This window comes from Bombyx mori, chromosome 14, assembly GCF_030269925.1.
Source record: "Bombyx mori chromosome 14, ASM3026992v2".
In the NCBI taxonomy this organism is placed as follows: Eukaryota; Metazoa; Arthropoda; class Insecta; order Lepidoptera; family Bombycidae; genus Bombyx; species Bombyx mori.
In genome coordinates, this window is record NC_085120.1 from 3178301 (window position 1) to 3203991 (window position 25691).

The 25691-nt window shown below is 37.5% G+C and overlaps 1 protein-coding gene across 2 annotated transcripts in view; it reads right to left on the minus strand.

Annotated features, from left to right (window-relative positions):
- Positions 1-779: 779 nt before the first annotated feature.
- The window catches only part of LOC101737761 (transcription factor Sox-5), a 419303-nt gene continuing 394391 nt past the window's right edge, over positions 780-25691 (minus strand). For both annotated transcript variants that reach the window (XM_021353198.3, XM_038015468.2), the window contains 4 exons: positions 19634-19801; positions 13666-13888; positions 4039-4333; positions 780-3622 (listed from right to left, as the gene is read on the minus strand). In XM_021353198.3, the coding sequence (XP_021208873.1) occupies positions 3373-3622; positions 4039-4333; positions 13666-13888; positions 19634-19801 (936 nt within the window). In that variant the 3' untranslated portion in view covers positions 780-3372. The remainder of the gene's footprint in view (positions 3623-4038; positions 4334-13665; positions 13889-19633; positions 19802-25691) is intronic.

Sequence of the window (25691 nt, forward strand, 5' to 3'; positions counted from 1 at the left end):
GTTTTTTTTTATAATTCTTTGTCAATTCATAATTTCAGTTGGCGTGAAAATTAATGTTTTTAGATTATCTAGTTCTGGCGAAGATGGAGGAGTGACGCACCAGATGTTGAGGTCCATAGACATCTGAAGTAATCCACAATCTGCTGCAATCCACTTTGATTTACACGTGACTGCTATACGGCAGAAATAAACAGGGGTTTAGTACGTAGTCAAACTGGTGGTAGGACCTTGTAAGTCCGCACGTCTAGGTACCGCCACCCTACCTATTTCTGCCGTGAAGCAGTAATGCGTTTCGGTTTGAAGGGTGGGGCAGCCGTTGTAACTATACTGAGACCTTAGAACTTATATCTCGAGGTGGGTGACGCATTTAAGTTATAGATGTCTATGGACTCCAGTAACCACTTAACACCAGGTGGGCTGTAAGCTCGTCCACCCAACTAAGCAATAAAAAAAAGGTATTGTATAAATATTGCCCACTGAGTTTCTCGCCGGATCTTCTCAGTGGGTCGCGATTCCGATCCGGTGGTAGATTCTGCGAACCGCTCTTACTAGAGCTAGTGTTAGCAAATTCTCTCAGGTTGAGCCCGTGAGCTCACCAACCCGTCTGGGCGTAGCTGAAATAACCCCCCCTTAGGCTGCCAGCGAATAGCTAGGCCAAAAATGTATGAATAAATGTAATCGTCTTTTAGGATTCCAAAAATTCCTTCTATGGTGCATCTCTAGAAAACACGAAATGTTACATACCAAAGTAAAACTAGTTTTCATAAATAAAACAAAAGTTTTTTTAATGTTTAGATTTTATTATACTTTCTGGGTTTTGGCACAATTTTTAGATAATGTGTCCTGAATTTTTATACTTGGTATTCAAAACCTAAATTCTAGCTACTTAAATGATTTGAGAAAGAAATAAAAACAGATCCTCCAATCCTAATTAAATATGTTCAGACAATAACAAAAAAAAAACAATTAAAAAAAAAACCTATTCATTAATTTTAACAAATTTTTAAGTACATTGCGTACTAACAAGAGTGTTTATGGCAAGAAGTACGTACTGTTGCTGCTGTAATATCAATCGATCGAGATCGCTCACTGACAAGTTAAGTAACGCTACATATAACCACAGATAACGTTTTAAATCGAAATAAATCAATCTATATACAGTATTTCAACATAAAAAATAAATAATTTAACCACATTACTAACCCTTAGCATGTACTACTTAATTTAAAACGTCATATTAATAGCCACGAACGTACGCTAAATAATCTTCGATTACTGGCATTTTACTTACAAAAATTATTAAGAAATAATAAAATGAAACAAAACAAAATACGCTAAGATGAAATAAATAACAATAGAAATGGCGTCTACATCAACATTACTCGATTTACAAGTTACAACTACACAAGTACTAAATCTACTTGATACAATATTTAATATGGGTGTGTGTGGCTACAGTTTATTATTCGTCTAAAACCTACTTATAATAAATTGCACGATTCGATAAAGCGAAAAATTCAATATGTTTTTTTTTTAGTATTTAAATAACGCTGCCCCAAATACGCGCACGTGTCAAAATTGACAGTCACGAAATGTCAAAACGTCACGTGCAGTAGTATCAGGTCCTTTTAGGTCTACGTTTTGCACGAAAGTGTTTTATTTTGTATGAATTCGTAACTTGTTTACAAAATGTTGACTGAATAAGAACATTATTCGTATTTAATTTAGGGTTTTCGACAAATTGACATCATTAAAATTGACCTAGTTATGGCATTTCAATTATAGTGATTCACCTAATTTTGCTGTCATTCATATTATGACATTTTCATCTAAAATACCTAATTATTATGAGTTTATTACAATTAAAAACAAACAAAAAAAACTCACGAATGTTCACAATGTGAATGTTCAGTTCTCATACAACAACCTAAATGCTAAAATGTTGTCAGAAGATATTATACTTACTGTGAGTTTCTTTAAGTATACACATATTTTTATTTAACCGACATTAAAAGAACATTAACCATGTTTTTTTTTATTACTCTATTTACATTCACCGTAGAAATGTCTTCTACCAATCTCTTAAAATATGAGTATTTAAATCATTACGCATATAATCTCACTGGATTACAGCTTCCCATGTGTGTTCACAACACAAACGTTTTCAAAGCACAAAGCTTATTTTTGGTTTCGCATATTAACTTCGTAACAACGAGTTTTCGTTATATTTTACTTCGAACTAATTTTTATACATGGCCACGCAAAAGTCAAAAGTTTCACTAAATCCTAAGTCTCTACATCAATATATGAACTTACAATACCTAAATATTAGCCGGATATTACTTAAGTGTTATTATGTGAATGTTATCTACAAAGCTAACAACATGATTATATACAGATTACACGTAGTATTTACTTGTGATGATGGTATTCTGTGACACAGTCCGATTCACCTTTTCAAAATAATATGCATATTCTTAAGAAAATGAATTATGTAACTAGATAAAAAAACAAAACGATATTAAAAAAATAATATATGAAAAAAAAAAATTACAGCATTCCAATTAAAAGTGATGTATGATTTTATTAAAAAAAAAAAAAAAAACTTTAGTATAGACAATGAGATATGCGTTACAAATCCTTAATTCTCTAATGGAATAATCTCATTATTTTAATATAAATGTTTATACGAGAGATCCGATTCGAGACACTAGTTTATCAACAATTAGTTTGATTAAGTAAACTTCTATAGTTTTCATGTTTATTTACAAAAGCAGTGACGGATAGCGTATAATGACGTAAAGATCCTTGTAGCCATACCTTTACACTTACATAGGTTAATTTAGTATCTAATTTGCCTGCTGATATCGCACGTGAGGAGCTAAGATGATAATAAATATTTCTAGATTATTACTACATTCATTAGCCAAATACTATATCGTTATCAATACAATAGGCAATCGGGGGGTTTCAAAAATCAATGTGTAATTTTACAACGATACATACAGATAATTAATTAATCAATACATTTATCTGAAATAATTAAAATGAATACACATTAATTTTAATGTTACATTAAATCACAAGATTACATTTCCTAATAATTTAAATCGTTCTCGAAACACTACAAATGACCTCGTTTATGTACCCACGTATGACGTCACGCGTTTATAAGTAGGATAGTTTATGAAATAACAGTTTCCATTTCGTTTAAAGAGTTTTTGTGATATTGTCCGATTGCCTATTCCAAATCAATGTTTTAGCGTTCCGGACAAAAGTCGAATTGTCTAAACTCGCGATGGTTTACCAGGGGTGGTGTGCGTGGAGTAGGTGCGGCGCGGCGTGCGGGTAGGGCCAGCCGCGCGCCGACCCTCAATCCTCCTCGCCGGGGGACAGCGGGGGGGAGAACGACTGGTTCATGTAGCTGCCCCCGTTCGGGGGAGGGGAACTGTTCGAGGGGCCCGGAGACGAGAGCCCCGGCAGGAAGCCCAGCTCGCTGCCCCCGTCGCGACACCACAACTGCCGCATCTCCTGTCGGCGCGTCCGCATCAGATTCTTGTATTCGGATATTCGCATCTTCTTCCCGTCAACAATGCACGTTCTTTTCGGTCTTGGTCGATATCTGAAAGTTAACGTTCGTTTTGATATAAATTGTACGGTCTCCACAAATAACTTGTAATGGGACAGGCAAAAGATTTATCAGTATCACGTACGTACAGGTTGTTTCCGCATAATGTCGTAGACTATTCGAATAGGTATGTTGTGAAACAAGCAAAATAATAAAATAGAATGTAAAAATCCAATTTCTTGCATTTAACGCACGAATATATTCTTGTAGTTTGTGTTAAAATTATGGGACGAGTGTTATCTATACACAAATAAATAAGACGACCTTGCTAGGGTCAGTGTTAATAAACTCATCTCACCTACCGTTTTTTTTTACCGGCATTTACGTTGTAGATGTCTATGGGCTCACGTCTATGGGCTCATGGACACGTCCCCCCACCTAAGCAATGAAATAAAATAAAAAAATCTAACCTGTAATCGGGATGTTTTTCCATGTGAAGTTTCGATAGTCTTGACTGTTCTTCGTAATAAGGCTGCTTCTCAGCGTTCGACATGGCCTTCCATCTGGCTCCTAGGATCTTGGATATGTTGGAATTGTGCATATCGGGGCACGCTTTGAGGATCTTCCTGCGTTCGTCCTTTGCCCAAACCATGAACGCGTTCATGGGTCTTTTTATGTGCGGTTTTCCGGTCTCGTCGCGGCGAGGCTGACGTACCAATTTTGCCTTCTCTACATCTTCGGCTGGAGACTGAGACCACGAGGAAGCTGAAGATGAAAAATATTATCTATCAACTTTTTTTTTAGATTAATAAATGGCTTAGGGTTAAGTGCTTATAGAAACTAAGAGTCATCCTGCTTTTTCCTTCCTTTAGCCTTGAGAGGCTATATCAACGTTACCCTAGCGTGTAGGTGAGCTCTTAGGGCTCAAACCGGAGGTGTTGCTAACACTGGCCCTAGAAAGAGCAGTGCTTCGCAGAATCTACCACCGGATCGGAACCGCGACTCACTGAGAAGATCCGGCGAGAAACTCAGTGGGCTGTCATAGTGCATCATCGTATGGTTGTAAAAGGTCCCTATTCGCGTGGTCTATGTTCCGAAAAATGCCGTGAAAACGGAAAAGCGTGTTTTTTTTATTGCTTAGATAGGTGGAGATATAGTTACAACGGCTGCCCCACCCTTCAAACATAAACGCATTACTGCTTCACGGCAGAAATAGGCAGGGTGGTGGTACCCACCCGCGCGGACTCACAAGAGGTCCTACCACCAGTAAAAACGTTAGGATGTTCATTTTTATTTCAATCGTTAAATATAAAATGTCCGTTTGAGTTACGAAAAATGATTTTACAACGTACATTTTAATCCGAGAAATGTTGTTTACAGAAACAATAAAATACAAGAAGACAATCGGAAGCCATTTTAAGCTTCGCCGTAAATTATTAAAGCGCAGAGAGCGCGGGCATTAAAACAATCGTTAAAACCAGATTAAGAATGAACTATTTAAGAGTGCTTCGAGTTTATTTTTATTTATATAAACATATACCATTCTCACCTGTCGGCTTAGAACGCGGGCAGGTAAAAATAGTTCGACTGTGTTCATACGAAACTTTCATTCGCTGTCGGTACACTAAACAACTTGTGGCTGCTGATTGAAGCCAACTGAGGTGTGCTCCTCATAAATCAAGTAATCAAATCATTAGCCCAGTTCGCTTGCTCGTATATGGAAAAGGTGGGCTTTCACTTTTCATTGAAGTATGGGATCGCTTTCGCTATCTAGCAGAGTGCGTGCTCGGGAAGGGGAAATGGTTCGAGATATTTGATGCGTTATCCGAGAGCCGTGGACGAAATTAAAATCACTTTTACGGTTTTATCTCGCTTAATCAATTTTTACATTTTACTATTTTATTGCGTTACGTATTTAGTATAGTTTTCGTGGTCAGGGAAGGTTGTAGTGTTGTCTGTGAACAATTGAATTTTGTGCGAACCATACACATAGTTATAGATAAGCAACTCAAGCAATCAACAGAAATATTTACGGGCGTCGGCCACTAGATGGCTTCGCTTCGATTAGTTTCTCATTGCTCCTGTAGATGGCAGTAACATATTACCTATCCTATATTTTATTTTTAATGAAGGATTTAGTAAATTTTCAGAAGCCACAAATTCTTAAAATTTAATCAATTTGTCTTTAGCAAATACAGTCTTGTATGATTTTTTTGGTGTGCAATAAATTATATATTTCTTATCTCTCTATCTTTTAAATTAATCTTTTGTCTAATAATGTTCAATTACCCGTACCAGCGTACAACTTAGCAAGGCAGCTGCGACTGTACATCACACTGTCAGTTAACTAAAGGAGAATCCGAATTAATCGCAATTTACGTAATATCTGTACGCTCATTCAACTTCGTAAACAGGTCGACGGCGTCAAGCATATCGTCTCACATATTCGCCAACAAGTGCGCTTACAATTAATAAATCCGACAGCGCGGAAACATACGGCTTGGACATTCTCCGAATTAATTTGACACGCTGTTAGATAATTTATGACATCCTAGCTGAAGCTGATTCGGGACGAGGAGTGGTGGGACAGTGGTGTACATGTCAATAGAAGTGCTATTAAATGACTTATTGTTTTGATTCGTTTTATTGTTGTAGCCAATGAAGTATTGGTTTTTTTTTTGTGAAGACACTACGCGTCTTGCTTTAGCTGTGAATAACATATTTAAAATTGTTAGCGGAGGGAGCGTTATCAAACAAGTATTCAGAATCTCTTGTGAGACGAAAACTGTTAAAAAAAGCACATTACTAACAAAACTACTTTATTACAATAAGATTATTACAAAGAAAATTAAGGCTTAATCGCGATTAATACTAATAGCTACTTTAATTATAACTGAGCTTTTTATCTGTATGAAACTACAAAATATGCGTCAACCAAGCGAGTTTTTAAAAGCTTTTCTTGTAACTGTAGATTTATAATTTTGTTATTGCCTTTTTAGGCCGACGAGCATACGGTCTGATGGTAAGTGGTTACCGTCGCGCGTGGACATCAGCAATGCCAAGGGCAGAGCCAAGCCGCTGGCTTACGGCTGGATAGCTTGATAGTGACCATTCTTGTCGTATCACTCTTGTCAGAGTGGTCGTGATCGTCATTCAGTATCGTTGCTGTGGGCAGATGCTGTGCGCCTCACGAGCAATCGCCACTTCTCCCGGTTTGTGGTGGGTCTGGTACAGTCAAGCAAACAACCTCCAACTGCGGACTTGACTTGGTCTGTCCATCGCATGGGCCACCTTCTACGCGGTCTGGTGACTTCCACTTTGCCCTTTTTTTTGCCCTTATAGGCAGACAAGTATACGGCACACTTGATGGTGAGTGGTTACCCTCGCCCATACCCTTCAGCAATGCCAGGGGCAGAGCTAAGCCGCTGCCTACCGCTCAATACTCTCCGCAAGCCTCGTTTGAAGAAGAACATGTCATAGCACTCGGGAAACACCGTGGAGGGGAGCTCAATCCAAAGCCGGATGGTACGTGGCAAAAAAAATATATGTGGAAACGAACTGTGGATGAAAGCAGTGGCTCCAGGTAGTTTGGATGAACTCTACTCCGGTGGCGGGCGGTGCGATGGTAAAAACGAGATGATGGTATCATCTCAAACAGTTCCTCAGAGCACTCCATAGCATGATCATATCTCAGTAGAGCAGTGAGCATATCGTCATTGTCAAACCATTTTCGTATAAAATTTTATATGAAGGTGAATTTTTAAGAACTATATCAAAAGAAAGCTATAGATAAATATTAAAGCTATTGACACATAACTGTTTTTTTATATATAGCGTATCTCATTAATGTACCGATGCATCAAATCTATTAATCGGAAAATTAATGCGATGCACTTGTGTGACTGACTGTACCCCAATGCGGGATCGTTGTGACGAGCGGAAGTTCGAATCTCGGACCGCATCTATTACGCGATCCTCTTGTTTTAAAGGAAACCGAACGATTTTGTAATGTTTTGATACGCTGCCAACTATTCAGTCTTAATACTACGTACAGTATTATATGATATTTATGACATATAATACTCATTTGGGCCATAAATTACGCCTTTCAGGAACTAAAGTGTGATGACGACGACTAGATTGAATTTATTCTGCGGTCGTTTTGTATGTAGTACCTGATTGTTTTAATGTTTGTTGTTTTAAGAACAGGGATTTTATGTATTTTTACGTATATATATTCTTTGTTATATAACCTACCATCTCGCTTATTTGCTTAGATGGGTGGACGAGCTCACAGCCCACCTGGTGTGAAGTGGTTACTGGAGCCCATAGACATCCACAACGTAAATCCGCCACCCATCTTGAGATATACGTTCTAAGGTCTCAAGTATAGTTACAACGGCTGCCCCACCCTTCAAACCGAAACGCATTACTGCTTCACGGCAGAAATAGGCGGGGCGGTGGTACCTACCCGTGCGAACTCACAACAGGTCCTACCACCAGTAATTACGCAAATCATAATTTTGCGGGTTTCACTTTTATTACACGAAGTTATTCCTTCACCGTGGAAGTCAATCGTCAATCGTTGAGTACGTATTTCATTAGAAAAATTGGTACCCGCCTGAGATTCGAATACCGATGCATCGCTCAACACGAATGCACCGGACGTCTTATCCGTTAGGCCACGACGACTTCAAAATATAAGCTAGCGTGCGAATATAAGCTGCCGTCTTGCGTATTTCGGCCGAGAAGCAGTAATGCGTTTCGGTTTGAAGGGTGGGGCAGCCGTTGTAACTGTACTCAAAACCTTAGAACTTATATCTCAAGGTGGGTGGGGCATTTCCGTTATAGAGTAACTCCTCTTTCTCTCATATCGTCATTCACACACTCCATCCATGTCTTCTTCGGTCGACCTCTTCCCCCTCTACTTTGCACAACCATTTCCATACATCTCCTAGTCACATGCATCTTCTCTCTACGCATCACATGTCCATACCACGCTAACCGTCCGCTCTTTAATTAGTCAATCACCGGGACTACTTTATTTAGCCTATGTCAATCACTGTGTCAATCACTACGGGGCTGAAATGATCTATAAATTTATTTATTTTCTTATTCAGAAAGGTAAAAGTTAGGATGCATAAAATTTGTACTCAATATGTTTTCACAACCACCACAAAAGATTACAATGCCTGATTGTGTTTAATATTGGCGAGTTTTCAAGGTAATAATAACACTGCACGGTGCTAGCAATTCACCTGGAAACCACAATGTCTTCATTACAACTGTAGAAATTAATATAAACTCAAATATAATAAATTTGCAGCTTATGAGATGTATTAATTATATTTAGCGATTAAATCTGGGATATATGTAAGCGCACAGGGCCGAATTACATTGAAATTATAGGAATACTTTTGTTGTTTTGCTGACACTACATGATAGCGCGACCTGCGTTTTAAATGACATAGTTTTTCGTAAAATAAATCTTTCAATTCAATTTTCTAAATATTTCCCAACTTTTCAAATGAGCTTTTATATATTATACTTAAATAGAGAAATGTAACTAATCATATAATTCCTTTTATTTCAAAATACTGGAATGCTTTTTATAAAATTATTTTGAAACGGTCTTGTAATTGAAGGAGCTTGGATATTACAGACTGTCGACACCATTCACCTACGTCACAAATCCAGGGTGCTGCATCACCTTTAAGCAAACCCATGAAATGTTAAACATGTCCCCTCATTTTATTAACTATCAAAAAAAAGTATGTGTGTGTGCAAGACACACGGTAGAAGTGAAACTTTTAAATAAGATACAGATATACTGACTATCCCACTACACAGGATGGAGCATACATATGGACAATGTTTAGTAGACGATAGTGGGGATGCTACGAAGAGTCGCACAAAGAGGAGACCGAGAACGTCTAATGTGTTCTATCTCATTCTCTCGCCGGCTGAATCCTATACATTTATGTGTTTGTGTCTCTATGGACTTATTTTTTCGTTTCATCAAGTTTGAAATCACAACGATTCTAAAGAAGTTTCACTTCGAAAAGAAGTAATTTTCAAAAAATAAGAAGTAATTCTAAATAATACTGAATTTCGAACACAGTCTAACCGACCGCATGTAGCTGAAATAGCCTCTTAGGCTACCAGCGTGTAGGTAGTTTTTATTGGTGGTAGGACCTCTTGTGAGTCCGCGCGCATAGGCACCACCGCCCTGCCTATTTCTGCCGTGAAGCAGTAATGCGTTTCGGTTTGGAGGGTGGGGCAGCCGTTGTAACTATACTTGAGACCTAATGAACTTATATCTCAAGGTGGGTGGCACATTTACGTTGTGGATGTCTATGGGCTCCAGTAACCACTTAACACCAGGTGTGAGCTCGTCCAAGTAAGCAATAAAAAAAAAGGTAGAATACAAACGTGGTCTATATAATCTGAGTTTGATACCGGTAGTAAACAATATCTCGGGGCCCCACTGAATGCAGCCCTGCCTTCGAAGCGGTACACTTAATTTCGTGATGTTCACAACTATTTATCCAAGATTCCCCGTTTATTTCGGTGATGTTTCACAACATTTGCACTCAGATATTAATGATCGTTTGCGCTTTCGTATAGTCGAACAAGCAAATACGCATTTCTATTCTATAAGCAATTCCATAACAAAGATAATTTTCTTACCCACGTGTGATTTTAATGAAACAAGTGGTCCCGCAGTAGTCGATATTCGACTATAATTAATTGTAATTATAAGTTTGAACATTATTAAGGTTCCATTATCAAAGAATAATAGATATCTTTAATCACAGATTCCGCCAAGACCACTCTATAGACAAATAAACATTATCAACCTATTCTCAATTTGACCACAGACTATATGCAACAAAAGTTTGACAATAAACATAGAGTATACATATGTGTGTGTGTTAAAAACATGGTAGTGTGTGTAATATTTTTTTTATTGATTAAATTTATTATTAATGCATAAATTTAAAAGCATATTAGCATTCTGCACTCCTTCTTTACATTCTCTATAAGTGTGGGAAATTTCATACTCCTCATATTCCTATATCCTTTTATAACCACATGATTCGTCCAAAGTTAGACAAGAGGCCCAAGCATTGGAATACGAATTATACCCGTAATCGACACTTGATTTACTTAAATTACAGATGTAGCAATGAGCGGTGTATAGAAGTAAATACCCGATCCTGTGGACCGAATGGTAAACAGTCGACCTCGCCCTAAGCACGTCATTACGGATCTTCCCGATCCATGAACGGTGCTTTTAGGTACCTCAAGCACCAGTCACCATCCTCGCGGAACCCGTCGCTTACGACGAAGGGCTCGGCGAGTAAATTAACCCATAAACACAGCCCACTGAGTTTCTCGCCGGATTTTCTCAGTGGGTCGCGTTTCCGATCCAGTGGTAGATTCTGCGAAGCACTGCTCTTGCTAGGGTCAGTACTAGCAACACCTCCGGTTTGAGCCCCGAGAGCTCACCTACATCCTAGGGTAACGCTGACATAGCCTCTCAAGGCTATCAGCATGAGTAGGAAAAATTATAACAGCAGTAAATGACTGCGTTTTTTTCGAATACTTAATATCTGTTTTCGCTTTTCGAGAATCACAGAGAGAATTAAAACGACTTTTACGGTTTAATCTTGCGAGCTTATGTCTCGAGACGTCTGACGGCATTTACGTTGTTGATGCCCATGGGCTCCGGTATTACTAGACACCAGGGTGGGCCGTGAGCTTTCCCACCCTTCTAAACAACAAAAAAAGTGATAATTTTAGAAAACTTTCCGTACCCCGATTTCGATTCTCACTCCCGGATACAAGGCAAGAAATGCGAGACAAAATAACACAATTAAATCTAAGTTTTATTCGCGTAACTCTACCAATGAAAACTGGTTATATTATATTGGACGTATTTATGAATTTTAAAACACAATCGAATGCCTAATTCCGAATACATTACTGTTATTATTGTACGATGCAAATCTTCTTGGGTCCGTTTTTAGAATTCTCACGCTAAAGTCTAAAGCGTTATTTGATTTGAGAGAAAAAAAACGACAACAGTATTAATTATTTATATTTTTTACTTTACGATAATTTAAAGTACCAAGATTCCGCGGTAGGCCCAAGAAACGCTGGTTGGATGAGGTAAAGGCGGATATAGAGGAAAATAACCTTACCCAGAAAATGCCGAAGACTGGCAAAGTGGAAGAGTTTAAACTCTAAACGAGCCAAGTAACTTAAGTTAGAAAGCGGAACTTGGCTTTAGATCTAGAAACCGCTGGGAAGAAGAAGAAGAACAATAACTTAAAGTTTATCTGTAAATTGCTATATATGTACCTAAATATAAGCATGTGAAAATGGCGTTCTTATATAACTGCTTTTTTCTATTGGCTAATATGTGTACAAGTGGCGATAAGTGAAGTCCACAGATGCGAGTGACATTCCGGTTGATCCTACCCTTCCGATTGGAATTCGCAGCTATTTCGCGGCAGTAATAGATTTCTCCTACACCTATGGACCTACCCCGAGCCTTGGCAGTCGGTAAAATAGTTAGGAATTAGGGAATTTGTAGGAAAAAAATGAAATCGCCAATGACGGAATATATACAGTGAGACAAAGGAGTTGCGTATTGTATGTTTAAAAAATCGCAAAGGCTATTATAATTAAGACTTAAATCCGCCAATTAAGGCGTGCCTACATTAAAATTTAGTATTTCAGTATTTATACCACGACGCAGCCAAAGATCAAAACTCTTTTCCGTTTTCGATTGTAGACTTCAACGGACAGAGGAGACATAAATACTAACAGCCATAAGATTATTTTATGGGATGTGGAAAAGTTGACATACTCATATTGTGTCACAAAGGGCGCATTAAAAAAAAAATACTAAGGCACATTTTCAGATTTGCAATTCTGGGTTTTTTGTTCACAAATAAGTTAGATCATACATGTAATGAAGTACAGTTTTGATTACATTTATTTTAAGTAATACAAGAGACACGAGGTAATTTCCCCATCACACTTAATATTCAGAGAAATTCGATAATCCGTCTTTTTTTTTTTTGGTCAGGACGAAATCGCCGGACTTCCGCCCTCCCCTGGGGATGGAGGGCGGGGCATGTCGGAGTCGAACTGACTAATACCTCCTGTCGCTCAACAACCCGCGTCCGAACCTCGCATGAGACAGAACCCATGAAAAGGCAAAGGGGGGAAAGTGAAGCGTTTAGTGCGGAGCACATCTTTCCCATCACCCTCCCCCTCGGGACGCCGGACCAGCGGTCGTCGGCGCCACGACCACCAGCCCTCTCGGTCGGCAGGCTATCATACATAATATATCTAAGGGAATTGACGTATCTTTCAGCATCGTCTTATGGCTTTTGTGTTTTACCATCATAAGAAATTGAATTTCCTTGCAGGTGAATCCCTGGGAGTAGCTAATATTAAATAAATATCTTAGGACGGATTCTTCACGTGTGAACGATACCTAAAACACGCTTTCATAAAAATGCCTTTTTTATTCTCATTTCGAAGTTACACGCGTCGGTGGATGTGTGTAAATACGTCACAAAGCCGTCTGATTCATTTTAAAGTGTTACACGTCTTTTCTTTTCATCAAACAACTGATCTAGATACATCCACGTGTATCATCGACGAGGTGAAATGCCTGATAGAATAATCTAAAATAAAATTTTATTGATGCGTTCTATTATTTCGATATAAAAAAAAAAAAAAACACTTTTACGCGAAAGATATGTTTTTCGTTGTCTAATTTTAGCTTTCGCAGACGTTTATGACAATATAAAGTGACCTGTCCATTTTAATAATTTCGAAGTATTGATATCTAGAATAAAACTATGTAGAGTTTGCAAAACAGTTATTTATTTCGTGGTTGCTTTCAATGGAAGCATTGAATGTTTCGTGAGTTGTTTTTGTCTTGCAGATGGAAGCAAGCGATCTGTTGACTCTCTTAGTGTATTAAGAGGTTACCGGAGTCTTGAGACATGAGCTCAATGTTTCAGTTGTACCGTCAGCAACGACCAAAATCACAATTAAATAAAGAAACTTACTGTTGCAAGCGTTGTTGTAGTCGTCGTCTTTCTGCATATACGGAGACTTCTCTTCCATTGGTGGGTAGGGCACGAATCTCGACAGCATCATGGGTTGCTGGGGAGACGGGGAACGCTGCTTGCTGAGGTTTAGTGGCGCATCAGGGTCTTGGGGCGGTGGGGATCGGGCGCTGGCGGAGAGCTGCGCCAGCTGGGCTGTGGCTGGCCACGGAGCCGATTGCATCTGGACAAATAAAATTTTAATTTAATTGAATTCACATTTCGTACAACATCGAGGAGTTCGCGTTTTATCTTTCCGACTTCATCGGTGAACGCGCTCTTGCCTCGTCCGGTGCTATTGCGGATAAAGTGTGCTTAGTGCGAGTTCTTTAACGTTCTCTATAGCGTAAAAGTTAACTCAAATTTGTATGGATTTTTTTTATTGCTTAGATGGGTGGACGAGTTCACAGCCCACCGGGTGTTAAGTGGTTACTGGAGCCCATAGACATTTATAACGTAAATGCGCCACCCACCTTGAGATATAAGTTCTAAGGTCTCAGTATAGTTACAACGGCTACCCCACCTTTCAAACCGAAACGCATTACTGCTTCATGGCAGAAATAGGCGGGATGGTGGTACCTACCCGTGCGGACTCACAAGAGGTCCTACCACTAATAATTACGCAAATAATAATTTTGCGGGTTTGATTTTTATTACACGATGTTATTCCTTCACCGTGGAAGTCAATCGTGAGCATTTGTTGAGTACGTATTTCATTAGAAAAATGGTTACCCGCCTGCGGGATTCGAACACCGGTGCATCGCTTGATACGAATATACCGGACCTCTTATCCATTAGGCCACGACGACTTCATACCTCTTAACTCTTACCGAACATTAAGTATTGCTTGAACCTGTTTCTATAATCATAATGTTAATTATTTAAATCGATTTTTGCAACCAAACTCGCGCACCCGTCGGATGCGAGACCAAAAACATTTCACGCGTTAACCTATGACCCCGAAGTTAATAATTAGCCCGCCAAAAAATCACGATATATTTCAATCGTTATTAGAACGAAGACAACCAAACAAAAACAAAAAATTAATAATGAAAACGTAATCGATTTTATAATGAAGCGCACGTATATCGATTATGCTTTGGCAATCGTCTCGTCTGCGTTTAAACATTGGTTAATATCCTGTTTAGTTATAAAACTCGTAATTGACATTGTGTTTACTTTAATGAAACGGATATGTACTGTCAACTTCGAGGTGATGTTCATGTGTGAACGATTAGCGATGCTATTCAAAGTTTATATTATGTAGGAGCCGAGTAGATACGGAAATTTCCACAAAAATATTAAAATACTAACTAGCTGACCCGGCAGACTTCGTAGTGCCTCAATGTATAAATAAAATACCTAAGCTTTTGTATAAAATAAACTTAAAACAAACAAATGGAATCCGTCCGACAGGGGGGACACATCAAAGGAAAAACAAAATTGTTATTTTTATTTAAATCCGAATATTTTCGTATTTATCTACCTTTTAAACCTTCTCTGGACTTCCGCAAATAATTCAAAACCAAAATTAGCCAAATCGGTCGAGCCGTTCTCGAGTTTTAGCGAGACTAACGAACAGCATTTCTTTTATATATATATATATATATATATATAGATAGATAGATTAACTAAACATGACTTTTAGTAACCAATTAATTATCAGGCATCGGCTTGACTTTGCCCGTGCCATTGCTAATGTCCATGGACAACGGCAGCCACGCACCATCAGGTAGCTGTATACCCGTCTGCCTATGAGGACCATAAAAGAAAACTAATTATTACTAGAAGTGATTATAGAGGTACCTTTAAGAGGCCTTTCGATTGATCTATAAAATATCCAACGCGCATCGCTTCCAAAACGACAGAGAGCATAGCCGCATTCATTATTTGAAATGCCGAAAGTTGTTCCAACTAATTACAGGCACATGTTGTTTGTGATGATTCAAATTATGATAAATAGTAAATTTAAAAAAATCGAATATATTCAATCGCTGGAATTGTAATACCCTTAAAATGTTCATTGTTTAAAATACATTTAATAGCACCCTGTATGAAAAACGATACCGAACATATAAGTAGACAGATGTAAGAAGGGGCGATTTGTATCATGATTATATAAGTATAATCAGGAATGCATAATCAGGTTCTAAATATTGCATTTAGCACGCAATGTTAGTAAATCAACGTGACGTGAGGTCAACGGCCTCCAGAGATCGCAAACTGCGTCAGCCTACCTTCATATTACATTGAGAGTTGACAAAATTATATTATTAGGTACATTTGAATGAAAAAAAAATAATCGAAAAATCGACTGTTTTCGCTTTATCGAGAACAGTCGATTTTAGTATCAAGTGAAATGTTCTATAAATTATATCTATTCGTAAGGAGGAAGTAAAGAAATCTATTAAACATTCTGTCTTTGTATATTTATTTATATCTCATAAAATAGTATTCATTTTCTCAGCATTGTGAATACATTGAGAGATTTTCGTTTTAATTATGGGTATTGGCCATAGACACTAGAGTGTGATTGCATGTCCCTATTTGATTGATTGATTGAAATAATTACAGTCCATCTGGAGATCAAACTAAAAGGCGGGACTGCTTTGTGGCAGAAATAGGCAGAGCCATAGATTATACACTTAGGTGGTAACCTTGGACGACTTATTTCGTGCAAACTCATCCTTTTGTGTCACATAAGATCTTCAATTCGTAAATTAGGAAACAAAGATAATAATCTTATATTTTATTAATTTCTAAATTGACTCGAAGAATTTTTTTGGGTCGTTGTAACGAAGTCTATTTTTAAGTTTCGCTTAAATATAAAAAAAAAACGTGCGAGTTAAAAACAAAACTAATGTGAAATTCCGAAAGAAAATTAATTATGCAGATATGTATTCTAATCTCTATTTATAAACGAATAATTATTAATTTAATTAATAAGCGCGAAAGTATGTATGTCGGTTTTTTGAAGAAAAAAAAAATATTATATTAAAGTTTGTTAAAGAAAACGATTTTTTTTGTGAGATCCATATTAACAGTCTGCTTTGAAAAATTTATTACATATGTACCGACACGTGTATATTCACACACACACACACACACACACATACCACAAACACAAACGCAAAACTTCCACAGCAATCAATTGTCATTAGTATATTTTTATTTTATTTATTCTTTATAATTGTTCTTTGCACCTGTTCTCAGATAGATTATACATAATTGTTCATCTCACATGTATCTTATGAGTTAACCGACATGTAAAATAAAATGTGGTCCCCTCCTGATCTGCAGTACAGACGCTGCTCGTCACAGGATTCAGCGAATCTCCTGTCAAATTAGCTGCCACTTCTAGAAATACTAATGGTTTTATTGCATTGATTTTGACTCTGTGGCAAGGGAACAAACTATTGATATTATGTTCTTTATTTCACACGGTAAGGACGTAATGAACAAGATAATTTTACGCACAGATAATTTACGGTATTCGAATGACCGCAGGCGGGTACCAATTTTTCTAGTGAAATACGTACTCAACAATTGTTCACGATTGACTTCCACGGTGAAGGAATAACAACGTCTAATGAAAATCAAACCCGTAAAATTATAATTTGCGTAATTACTGGTGGTAGGACCTCTTGTGAGTCCGTACGGGTAGGTACCACCGCCTTGCCTATCTTTGCCGTGAAGCAGTAATGCGTTTCGGTTTGAAGGGTGGGGCAGCCGTTGTAACTATACTGAGACCTTAGAACTTATATCTCAAGGTGGGTGGCGCATTTACATTGTAGATGTCTATGGACTTCAGTAACCACTTAACATCAGGTGGGCTGTGAGCTCGTCCATCCATCTAAGCAATAAAAAAAAAAAGATTGCACGTTCCTATTTTAGAAATAAGGCTAGTCTCATATAGTTGAAATAATTACAGTCCATCCGGGGATCAAACTAAAACGCGGGACTGCTTTGTGGCAGAAATAGGCAGAGCGGTGGTAACCCTTGGACGCCTATTTCATGCGAACTCATCCGGTTGTGTCACGTAACATCTTCAACTCGTAAATTAGGAAAGAAAGATAATAATCTTATATTTCATTAATTTATAACATGACTCGACAAATTTTTTTGGGTCGTTTTAACGAAGTCTATTTTTAAGTTTCGCTTAAATATAAAAAAAAAAAACTTGCGAGTTAAAAACAAAACTAATGTGGAATTCCGAAAGAAAATTAATTATGCAGATGTGTATTCTAATCTCTATTTATAAACGAATAATTATGAATTTAATTAATAAGCGCGAAAGTATGTTTGTCGGTATTTTGTTGAAAAAAAAATATATTATATTAAAGTTTGCGAAAGAAAACGATTTTTTATATCAGCTCCGTATTAACAGCCTCCTTATTTATTCGGTAATGAAAAATGGATTACATATGTACCGACACGTGTATATTCACACACACACAAACGCAAAACTTCCACAGCAATCAATTGTCATTAGTATCTTTTTTTTTTCATTTATTCTTTATAACTGATCTATGCACCTGTTCTCAGATAGATTATACATAATTGTTCATCTCACATGTATCTTATAAGTTAACCGATAAAATGTGGTCACCTCCTGACTTGCAGTACAGATGCTACTCATCACAGGATTCATCGAATCCGCTGGCAAATCAGCTGCCACTTCTAGAAATACTAATGGTTTTATTGCATTGATTTTGTTACTATATCGAGGGAATGAGCTTTTGGTAACTTCTTTGTTTAACTCTGTTAACGCACAGAGAATTTACGAGTCAGAGATCGAAGAATCAATGCCGCGTTATTGCAAAAAAAAAAAAAAAACCTGTTACGTATCAACATTCAGAAAGAACTAATTCGTTGCGTGACATTTTTGTGGAATAAATCGAAACGCATAGTGGAAAATGATCGCCTTGACTATTATTACGAGAAGCTAAATTTATTCTCCCCAATTAATAAATTCAGTCGCCAATAAAACAGATAACGTTCTTTTTTTTTTCTTTTCTTATTCGCGCAAAAACAACTGAGAATCAGGCTACACGTGTTTCTTTGTTTTTAAATAATTTCTATTTTATATTTTACTAGCTGACGCGGCAGACTTTGTAGTGCCTCAATCTATAAATAAAAGACCTAAGCTTTTGTATAAAATAAACAAAAGGAATCCGTCCGACAGGGGGGACACGTCAAAAGTAAAACAAATTTGTTATTTTTATTTAATTTCGAGCATTTTCATATTTATCTACCTTTTAAACTTTCTCTGGACTTCCACACATAATTTAAGACCAAAATTAGCCAAATCGGTCCAGCCGTTCTCGAGTTTTAGCGAGACTAACGAACAGCAATTCATTTTTATATATATAAGAATATATTTAATCATCGATTAAATAATGAATCAAAGATTATAATCACCTGGAAGCTCAAGAGATGTTATAAGGAAGAGCTTTGGACAAAGTGAACTTGTCCTTTTATATTATTAATGTGTCGTTTCTCGAAAATTCTGCATGCTAGTGATGTGCAAAGTCTGTCGTTGAACCACATACAAGATTGCTCAGTCACGACATGCAGTGTCGAGTATGCGAACTTTAAAATCAGTTTCTCCACACTGCGCCACATAGAAACGCTAGGTGGCGTTAATTAAAAAAAAAATGAAATTAAATTTTCTGGCGTTACAAACTATTACGAGAATACTTTTATATGTACAAGTAAATAGCGTGCTAAAACTTAGTAATCAATCTACTAACAGCGCGTTCGTAATGTGACTTAAAGAAACAGAAAATACTGAAAAACAGAGTGTATTGTAAAGATTTCAATCTAATATCACATTCTATAGCCCCGATAAATCAACTAAAATCAAACGCTAGAGGTCCTTTGCTAATCTACGCCGATTATACGAAACGGTAAGGTAAAGAAGTCTCACGTTCGGTGGTTGAGGTTGCTGCGGCCTCATCTGCTCCAACAGAGGCAGCAACGCCAGCGGCGGTCCAGGATAGAGACCGTGCTGTCCACGACGGACCAGCTCCTGTCTTCGCAGCTGTTCCTGCTGTAGCCTCTGCAGCTCTAACTCCGCCGACATGTTGCCTATGCTCTGTAATAAAAATTAAAAATAATTTTAAAATTATCGATAACAAGCGGACCGCTGTAGCTCCGATCTGGTCTTTAAAAAAATTTCAACGATATTTGACGTTGTTTTATTTTTTTAAATAAAATAACACTTATTGCGGCATAAGTACAATAGTGAGACATATGCCGTGGCAACACTTTTTGTAAATAATAATGTGTTCTACAAAGTCGTGGTACATTATTTTATTCTATAATGAATAATTTTCGCAGGGCACGCGATGTAAATAATATTTTAGGTAATTTTTTTACATCTTGGATTACATTATTAGAGTTTCAGTAAGGATCTCTAATTCTTTTCAAAAAATATTTTAGCCTATGTCACTCGGGAATAATGTAGCTTACAAACTGTGACAGAATTTTTCAAATCGGAGCCTATTCAAAAAAAACAAACAAACAAACAAACAAATCTTTCATAACACAGATATTAAAAATACTGATAATATTTACTGGAAGTAGGATCTCTTGTGAGTCCGCGCGCTGCCTATTTCTGCCGCGAAACAGTAATGCTTTACAGTTTGATTTTTTTTGCTACCTAAGCTGATGATAGCCTTGAGAGGCTATTTCAGCGTAACCTTAACTAGTAGGTGAGCTCACAGGATTTAAGCCTAATGACGTTGCTAACACGAACCCTGGCAAGAGCCGTGCCTCGCGGAATCTACCACCGAATCGGAAACGCGACCCACTGATGGCGAGAAACTCAGTGGGCTATCGGTTTGAAGGGTGGGGCAGCAGTTGGAACTATATTGAGACCTTAGAATTCATATCTCAAGGTGGGTGGCGGCATTAACGTTGTAGATGTCTATGGTCTCCGGTAACCACTTAACACCAGGTGGGCTGTGAGCTCATCCATCCATCTATGCAATAAAAAAAATCGTAATTACTAACGTACTCCGAAATATTGTTACGATAATAAAATAAATGAAAAAATACGTTGAAAAAGTATATCTATACCATAAGGAAACTAGTGATGTGGTAAAAACAAGATAAAGAGGAATCAATTCACATTTATTCGGTGTTGATTTAAATATGCTAGTATTCACCCAGTGTTTGAAATTCAATCGTAATTTGTGACACATCAACTCTTAAATTTATTTTTAGTTTGACCTACTGTTATTTGAATAAAAAATGTTTAATAGAATTTTATCATTAGTAGCTAGCATCCTACAAGATAAAGTATATTGGTACAAAAACTTAGGAGAAAATGTTATACTATAGTTATATCAATGGCTGGTAGCATCGAAATAGTGACTTCAAATTATCTCTCAAGTTAGAAGTCTTTTTTATACTTACATGGGCGGCCTAGCTTACAGCCCGCCTTTTGTTAAGTGGTTACCGGATCATATAAATAACAACCAGATGATGACCGGTTTTTTTTTTTTATAACGCCGTATTGTTGTGTCTTTAAAGCGGTTAGTTGCCCTCAATTAAGAAAAATAGTATTATTATTCGCCAATAGATGTCGGGAAGTGTTGATTATTGAAAACACGAATAAAACAACATTTTCTGAAAATAAATCGTAGCTAGATCGATTTATCGCCCCCGAAATCCCCTGTATACTAAATTTTATGAAAATTGTTGGAGCCGTTTCCGAGATTCAGATCATATATATATATACAAGAATTGCTCGTTTAAAGGTATAAGAAAGATATCAATAATAAAATAATATCAATAATAATTATCAATAAGATTAAAATAAATAAATAAATCAACTATGTAAATACCGCCACCCAGCCGAGACATGAGCTCTAAGTTTCGATTTCTTTCTTCTCGGCTTTTGTAAACGCCTAATATTGAGTAGGCCGGGAGCTTATCTCTTTTATTGACCCAATAAACAATGGCTGGTGGTAGAACCTCTTGTGAGTCCGCGCGGGTAGGTAGGTAATTTTGGCTCTTAATTATTAACATATTTAAACAAGGAAAACACATTTACGTATCACGATTTTAAATCAAAATTTATAAATTAAGTACTGATTTCAGCGATATATGTACAGAACAAAATTAATTGAATAGTTCACCGCAGCAACCTGCCTATTTCTGCCGTGAAGCAGTAATGCGTTTCGTTTTGAAGGGCGGGGCAGCCGCTGTAACTATACTTGAGACCTTAGAACTGATATGGTGGGTGGCGCATTTACGTCGTAGCTGTCTATGGTCTCCAGTAACCACTTAACACCAGGTGGACTGTGAGCTAGTTCATCCATCTAACAATAAAATAAAATAAATTAAAAAATCCAACCGTAACTTTTGCGATATTCAAACATTAATAAGCTCGACATCAGTCTCATGTGTTCCCAAACCGATAATCGTAACGATAAAGTTCTCAACGCATTTGTATTACGACGATAAATTGCCGAAGTTTCAAAAGGAAGAGAGAGAGAGAGAGAGGAACGAGTGCTTAATGCGTGCACAAATCAACTGATGTACATTTTAAATCTTTGGACGTTCAGAAAAGAAAGGTTATACGGATTAATTGCCTCGGTTTTGCCGATGACTGCGCATTTTATAGGCTGCATTAAGAACGCATTGAACTGTTGATGGTACAGATTGAGTTCTCGCGAATACATAAGTGACGACAATCGGATAATGTGCTGATGTACGCATCCGTTTTAACACGGATCATAAGTAGCTGGGTATCGAAAACTGCGCGTTAACATATTGGCTTTATTTATTGACTTGTTTCGTTGCGGTAACAATGTTACTGCTGACTTTGGCTGGACTTTCCACTAGTATATTTGTTTATCACGGCGTGAATGGCATTTTCTTTGATAACTCATAACCACGTTCCGTCAAATAATTCAATGAATCTCAACAACGTAAATGCGATACCCACGTTGAGATAAGAGTCAAAGGGTCAGTCAAAGTCTCGGTTTTATATTAGAAACTTACAAGTCGGAACGCATTACTGCTTTAGGGTGGAAAAAGCGGCAGGCAGCGGCTTGGCTCTGCCCCTGGCATTGCTGAAATCTATGGGCGACGGTAACTACTCACCATCAGGTGGGCCATATGCTCGTCCGCCTACAGGGGCAATAAAAAAATAACAATTGGCTAGCCGGTGGTACCTAGCCTTGCGGGCTTAGAAGACACAGCTAAGTCTTTCTAGGGTATATCCGTACAAAATGGAGTTTTCTAATACTTGGAATGTTCAAGGATATCCGTTTGAGTTCTCACTCTCGATTTTGAACAAATTACCTTGGGTATACAATGTACGTAATTATTTTTTTATATAAAATATATCAAACGACCTTTCAAATCGTAATATGTGCTCTGTAATTCTCGCGAAATATGTTTATTTTCCGCGGAACAAAACAAGCGATGGATGGTTAATATTATTATTGTCAGATATTATTTCTCATTCGGAAGTAACAAATATATTATTTCCACGAACCAAAAAAGCCCGTCCAGTTATTTGAATGTGCTTAATGTCTTGCATTTGGCATCCTGAAAGATACGTATCGGGTTAGTCGGTAAAGCGATTTTGTTAAATGATCAAACTGTCACATATCCTGGATAAATGAAGGATAAAGGATAAATGAAATCATGAGTTTGGCGGCGCAAAGATAACGATTGTCCAGTCGAGCCCAATAGCTTTGGGTATCAGTGAATTTATTACTGGGTCTGTAGTTCATATAAATATTTTGGATGTCCACTACATTAATTGTTTATAATCTATATTGCTTTATCTATGCGAAGTTTGGATAGAGCAGGACAGCAATAGTAAAACGAAAAAAATATAGAAATACAACTGAAGCTTTTTTTGTTTATTGCTTAGCCTTCGGAGACGAAGGTGACCAGAGACAATCATTCTCCTTATAGTGTTTGCTAATAAAAACATCTTTACTGCTTAGATAAATGAACGAGCCGACAGTCCGCCTGGTGTTAAGTATATATAGAAGCTCAATGGCATCGTAACCTATTACGGGAGGTTGAGACCACCGCCACTGCGACCAACATGGATCTCTTGTAACTAATTCAGTTACGTCAGAGGTCTGTGATTACTTGTGTGTAGCGTATGCGCATGATACCATACAAATACGGACTTATATCCAGAAAACATAGAGTTACACATTTTAGAATGTGGTAGTTGAAAATGAAAAGAGCGTCATATTGTTACGCCGGTAAGAGTAACGCCATTTACCCCCGAACGAATATCGAAGGACCTAGTAGCAGCTAGAACGCTCGAGAAGCACAACGCCATCTATTGTCAGATAGCGGAAACACAATACTACAGATGTGGTATCGGCTTTAAAAGCGTTGCAGAGATGGCACGCAGTCATTTAATAATCGGATCTACTCGAAGCGAAACAGCGAACGGATCACCTGAAGCGAAGCGAAAGAAGCGAATTGAGAGTTTTAATGTGTTTATTAAGTGTTTTAAGTGTTCTAAGCATTGAATACAGCTTTAGTTGTACTTTGCTGAAATTTTTTATTTATCCCGAACCCCAGCGCGTAACAAATGTCATTATGAGTTACTAAATAATGAGCGATTATTAATGCTATTCGATTTGGTTATGCTTCCAGTGTAATTAAGTAATTTTTGATTATTGTTTTAGGTTTATTGAAGTTTCATTATAAAACTCCATCCATATGTGAGTTTACGATCAGCTGTACCCGAAGGTGTTTCCAGTTCAAGTCATTCGGGGACCGGGCTTAAAAAAAAAGAAACATGTGTGCAATTCACACGTGTTAGAAGTGAAACTTTCAAAAATTAAAATACAATTATCCTAAATGTCTAAGTATATGTAAAATTTTGTCACTAGTAAATAATTGTAAATCATCTTTTATAGTATGAGGTAGCGCCCTCTCTGAATCGATATTTTAACGTCACGTATAATCCTAAATTGAAATTCACTACAAGAGGTTTCATACGCACGTTAGTATTAAAAAATTTCATAGATGGCGCTGTTTTAAAAAAATTCGACACTTCCGTTGCATACCTGCGTGACGTTACATCTGTAAAAAATTTACCCTCATGCGCCTAAAGAAGTTTCACTTCAAAAATTACAACGTCATAAAAAGATTCGCGAGTTCCCGCCTAAAATAAAAACGACTAATGAAAACAGACGTAACCGACACCCATAAATAAAACCGATGTTATCGCGCGTCAACCCTAAAACTTCGCTGACAAATAGCCGCCATAACGCGTATTAAGCCTAACGTATTAAACTTTTTTTATTAAAAACAACAAAACTGTAATCTGTGCTCGTAATCTGCGGGACACATGTGCTAAAATTCAAACGATTTATCTAATGTGCGTATTTTTATTTAATAGCTTTCCGCAATTGGCCCGCGTTTCGCACACCGCTTACATTACGGTGTTTCGAATATTTGTTTATGTTCGTATCAAAATGTATTTTTTTTTGGACCAAATTCTTAGATTTTATTTAACAAATCATGTATTTTTTCCTTTTTTCAACTTGTTTATAAACAACATCCATTAGGGATATAATTCTTTTTGGACTTGTCGAGAAGACTTCATCATGCATGACTGAGTTTCTCGCCGGATCGTCTCAGTAGCCGTGATTTTGATCCTGTGGTAGATTCAACAAAGCAATTTTTTCCTTACCTATTGGCTGGTAGCCTAGGCGGCTATTCCAGCCACGCCACGGACGCGTAGGTGACACGGGCTCAATCTGAGAGAAATCTCTAACATAAGCCCTAGCAAGAGCAGCGCTTTGGATCATGGATTCAGAAACTCAGTGGGCGGAGTGAAGAATTGCTCATGTCGCGGCCATTGTTAGTAAGCTCTCAGATTGAGCCCGCGAGCTCACCTACCAGCCCGTGAGTAGCTGAAATAGCCCTTAGGCTAGTAGTGATAAGGTAGGAAAAGATATGATATCAAACGCAAAATGTTGGTTTTG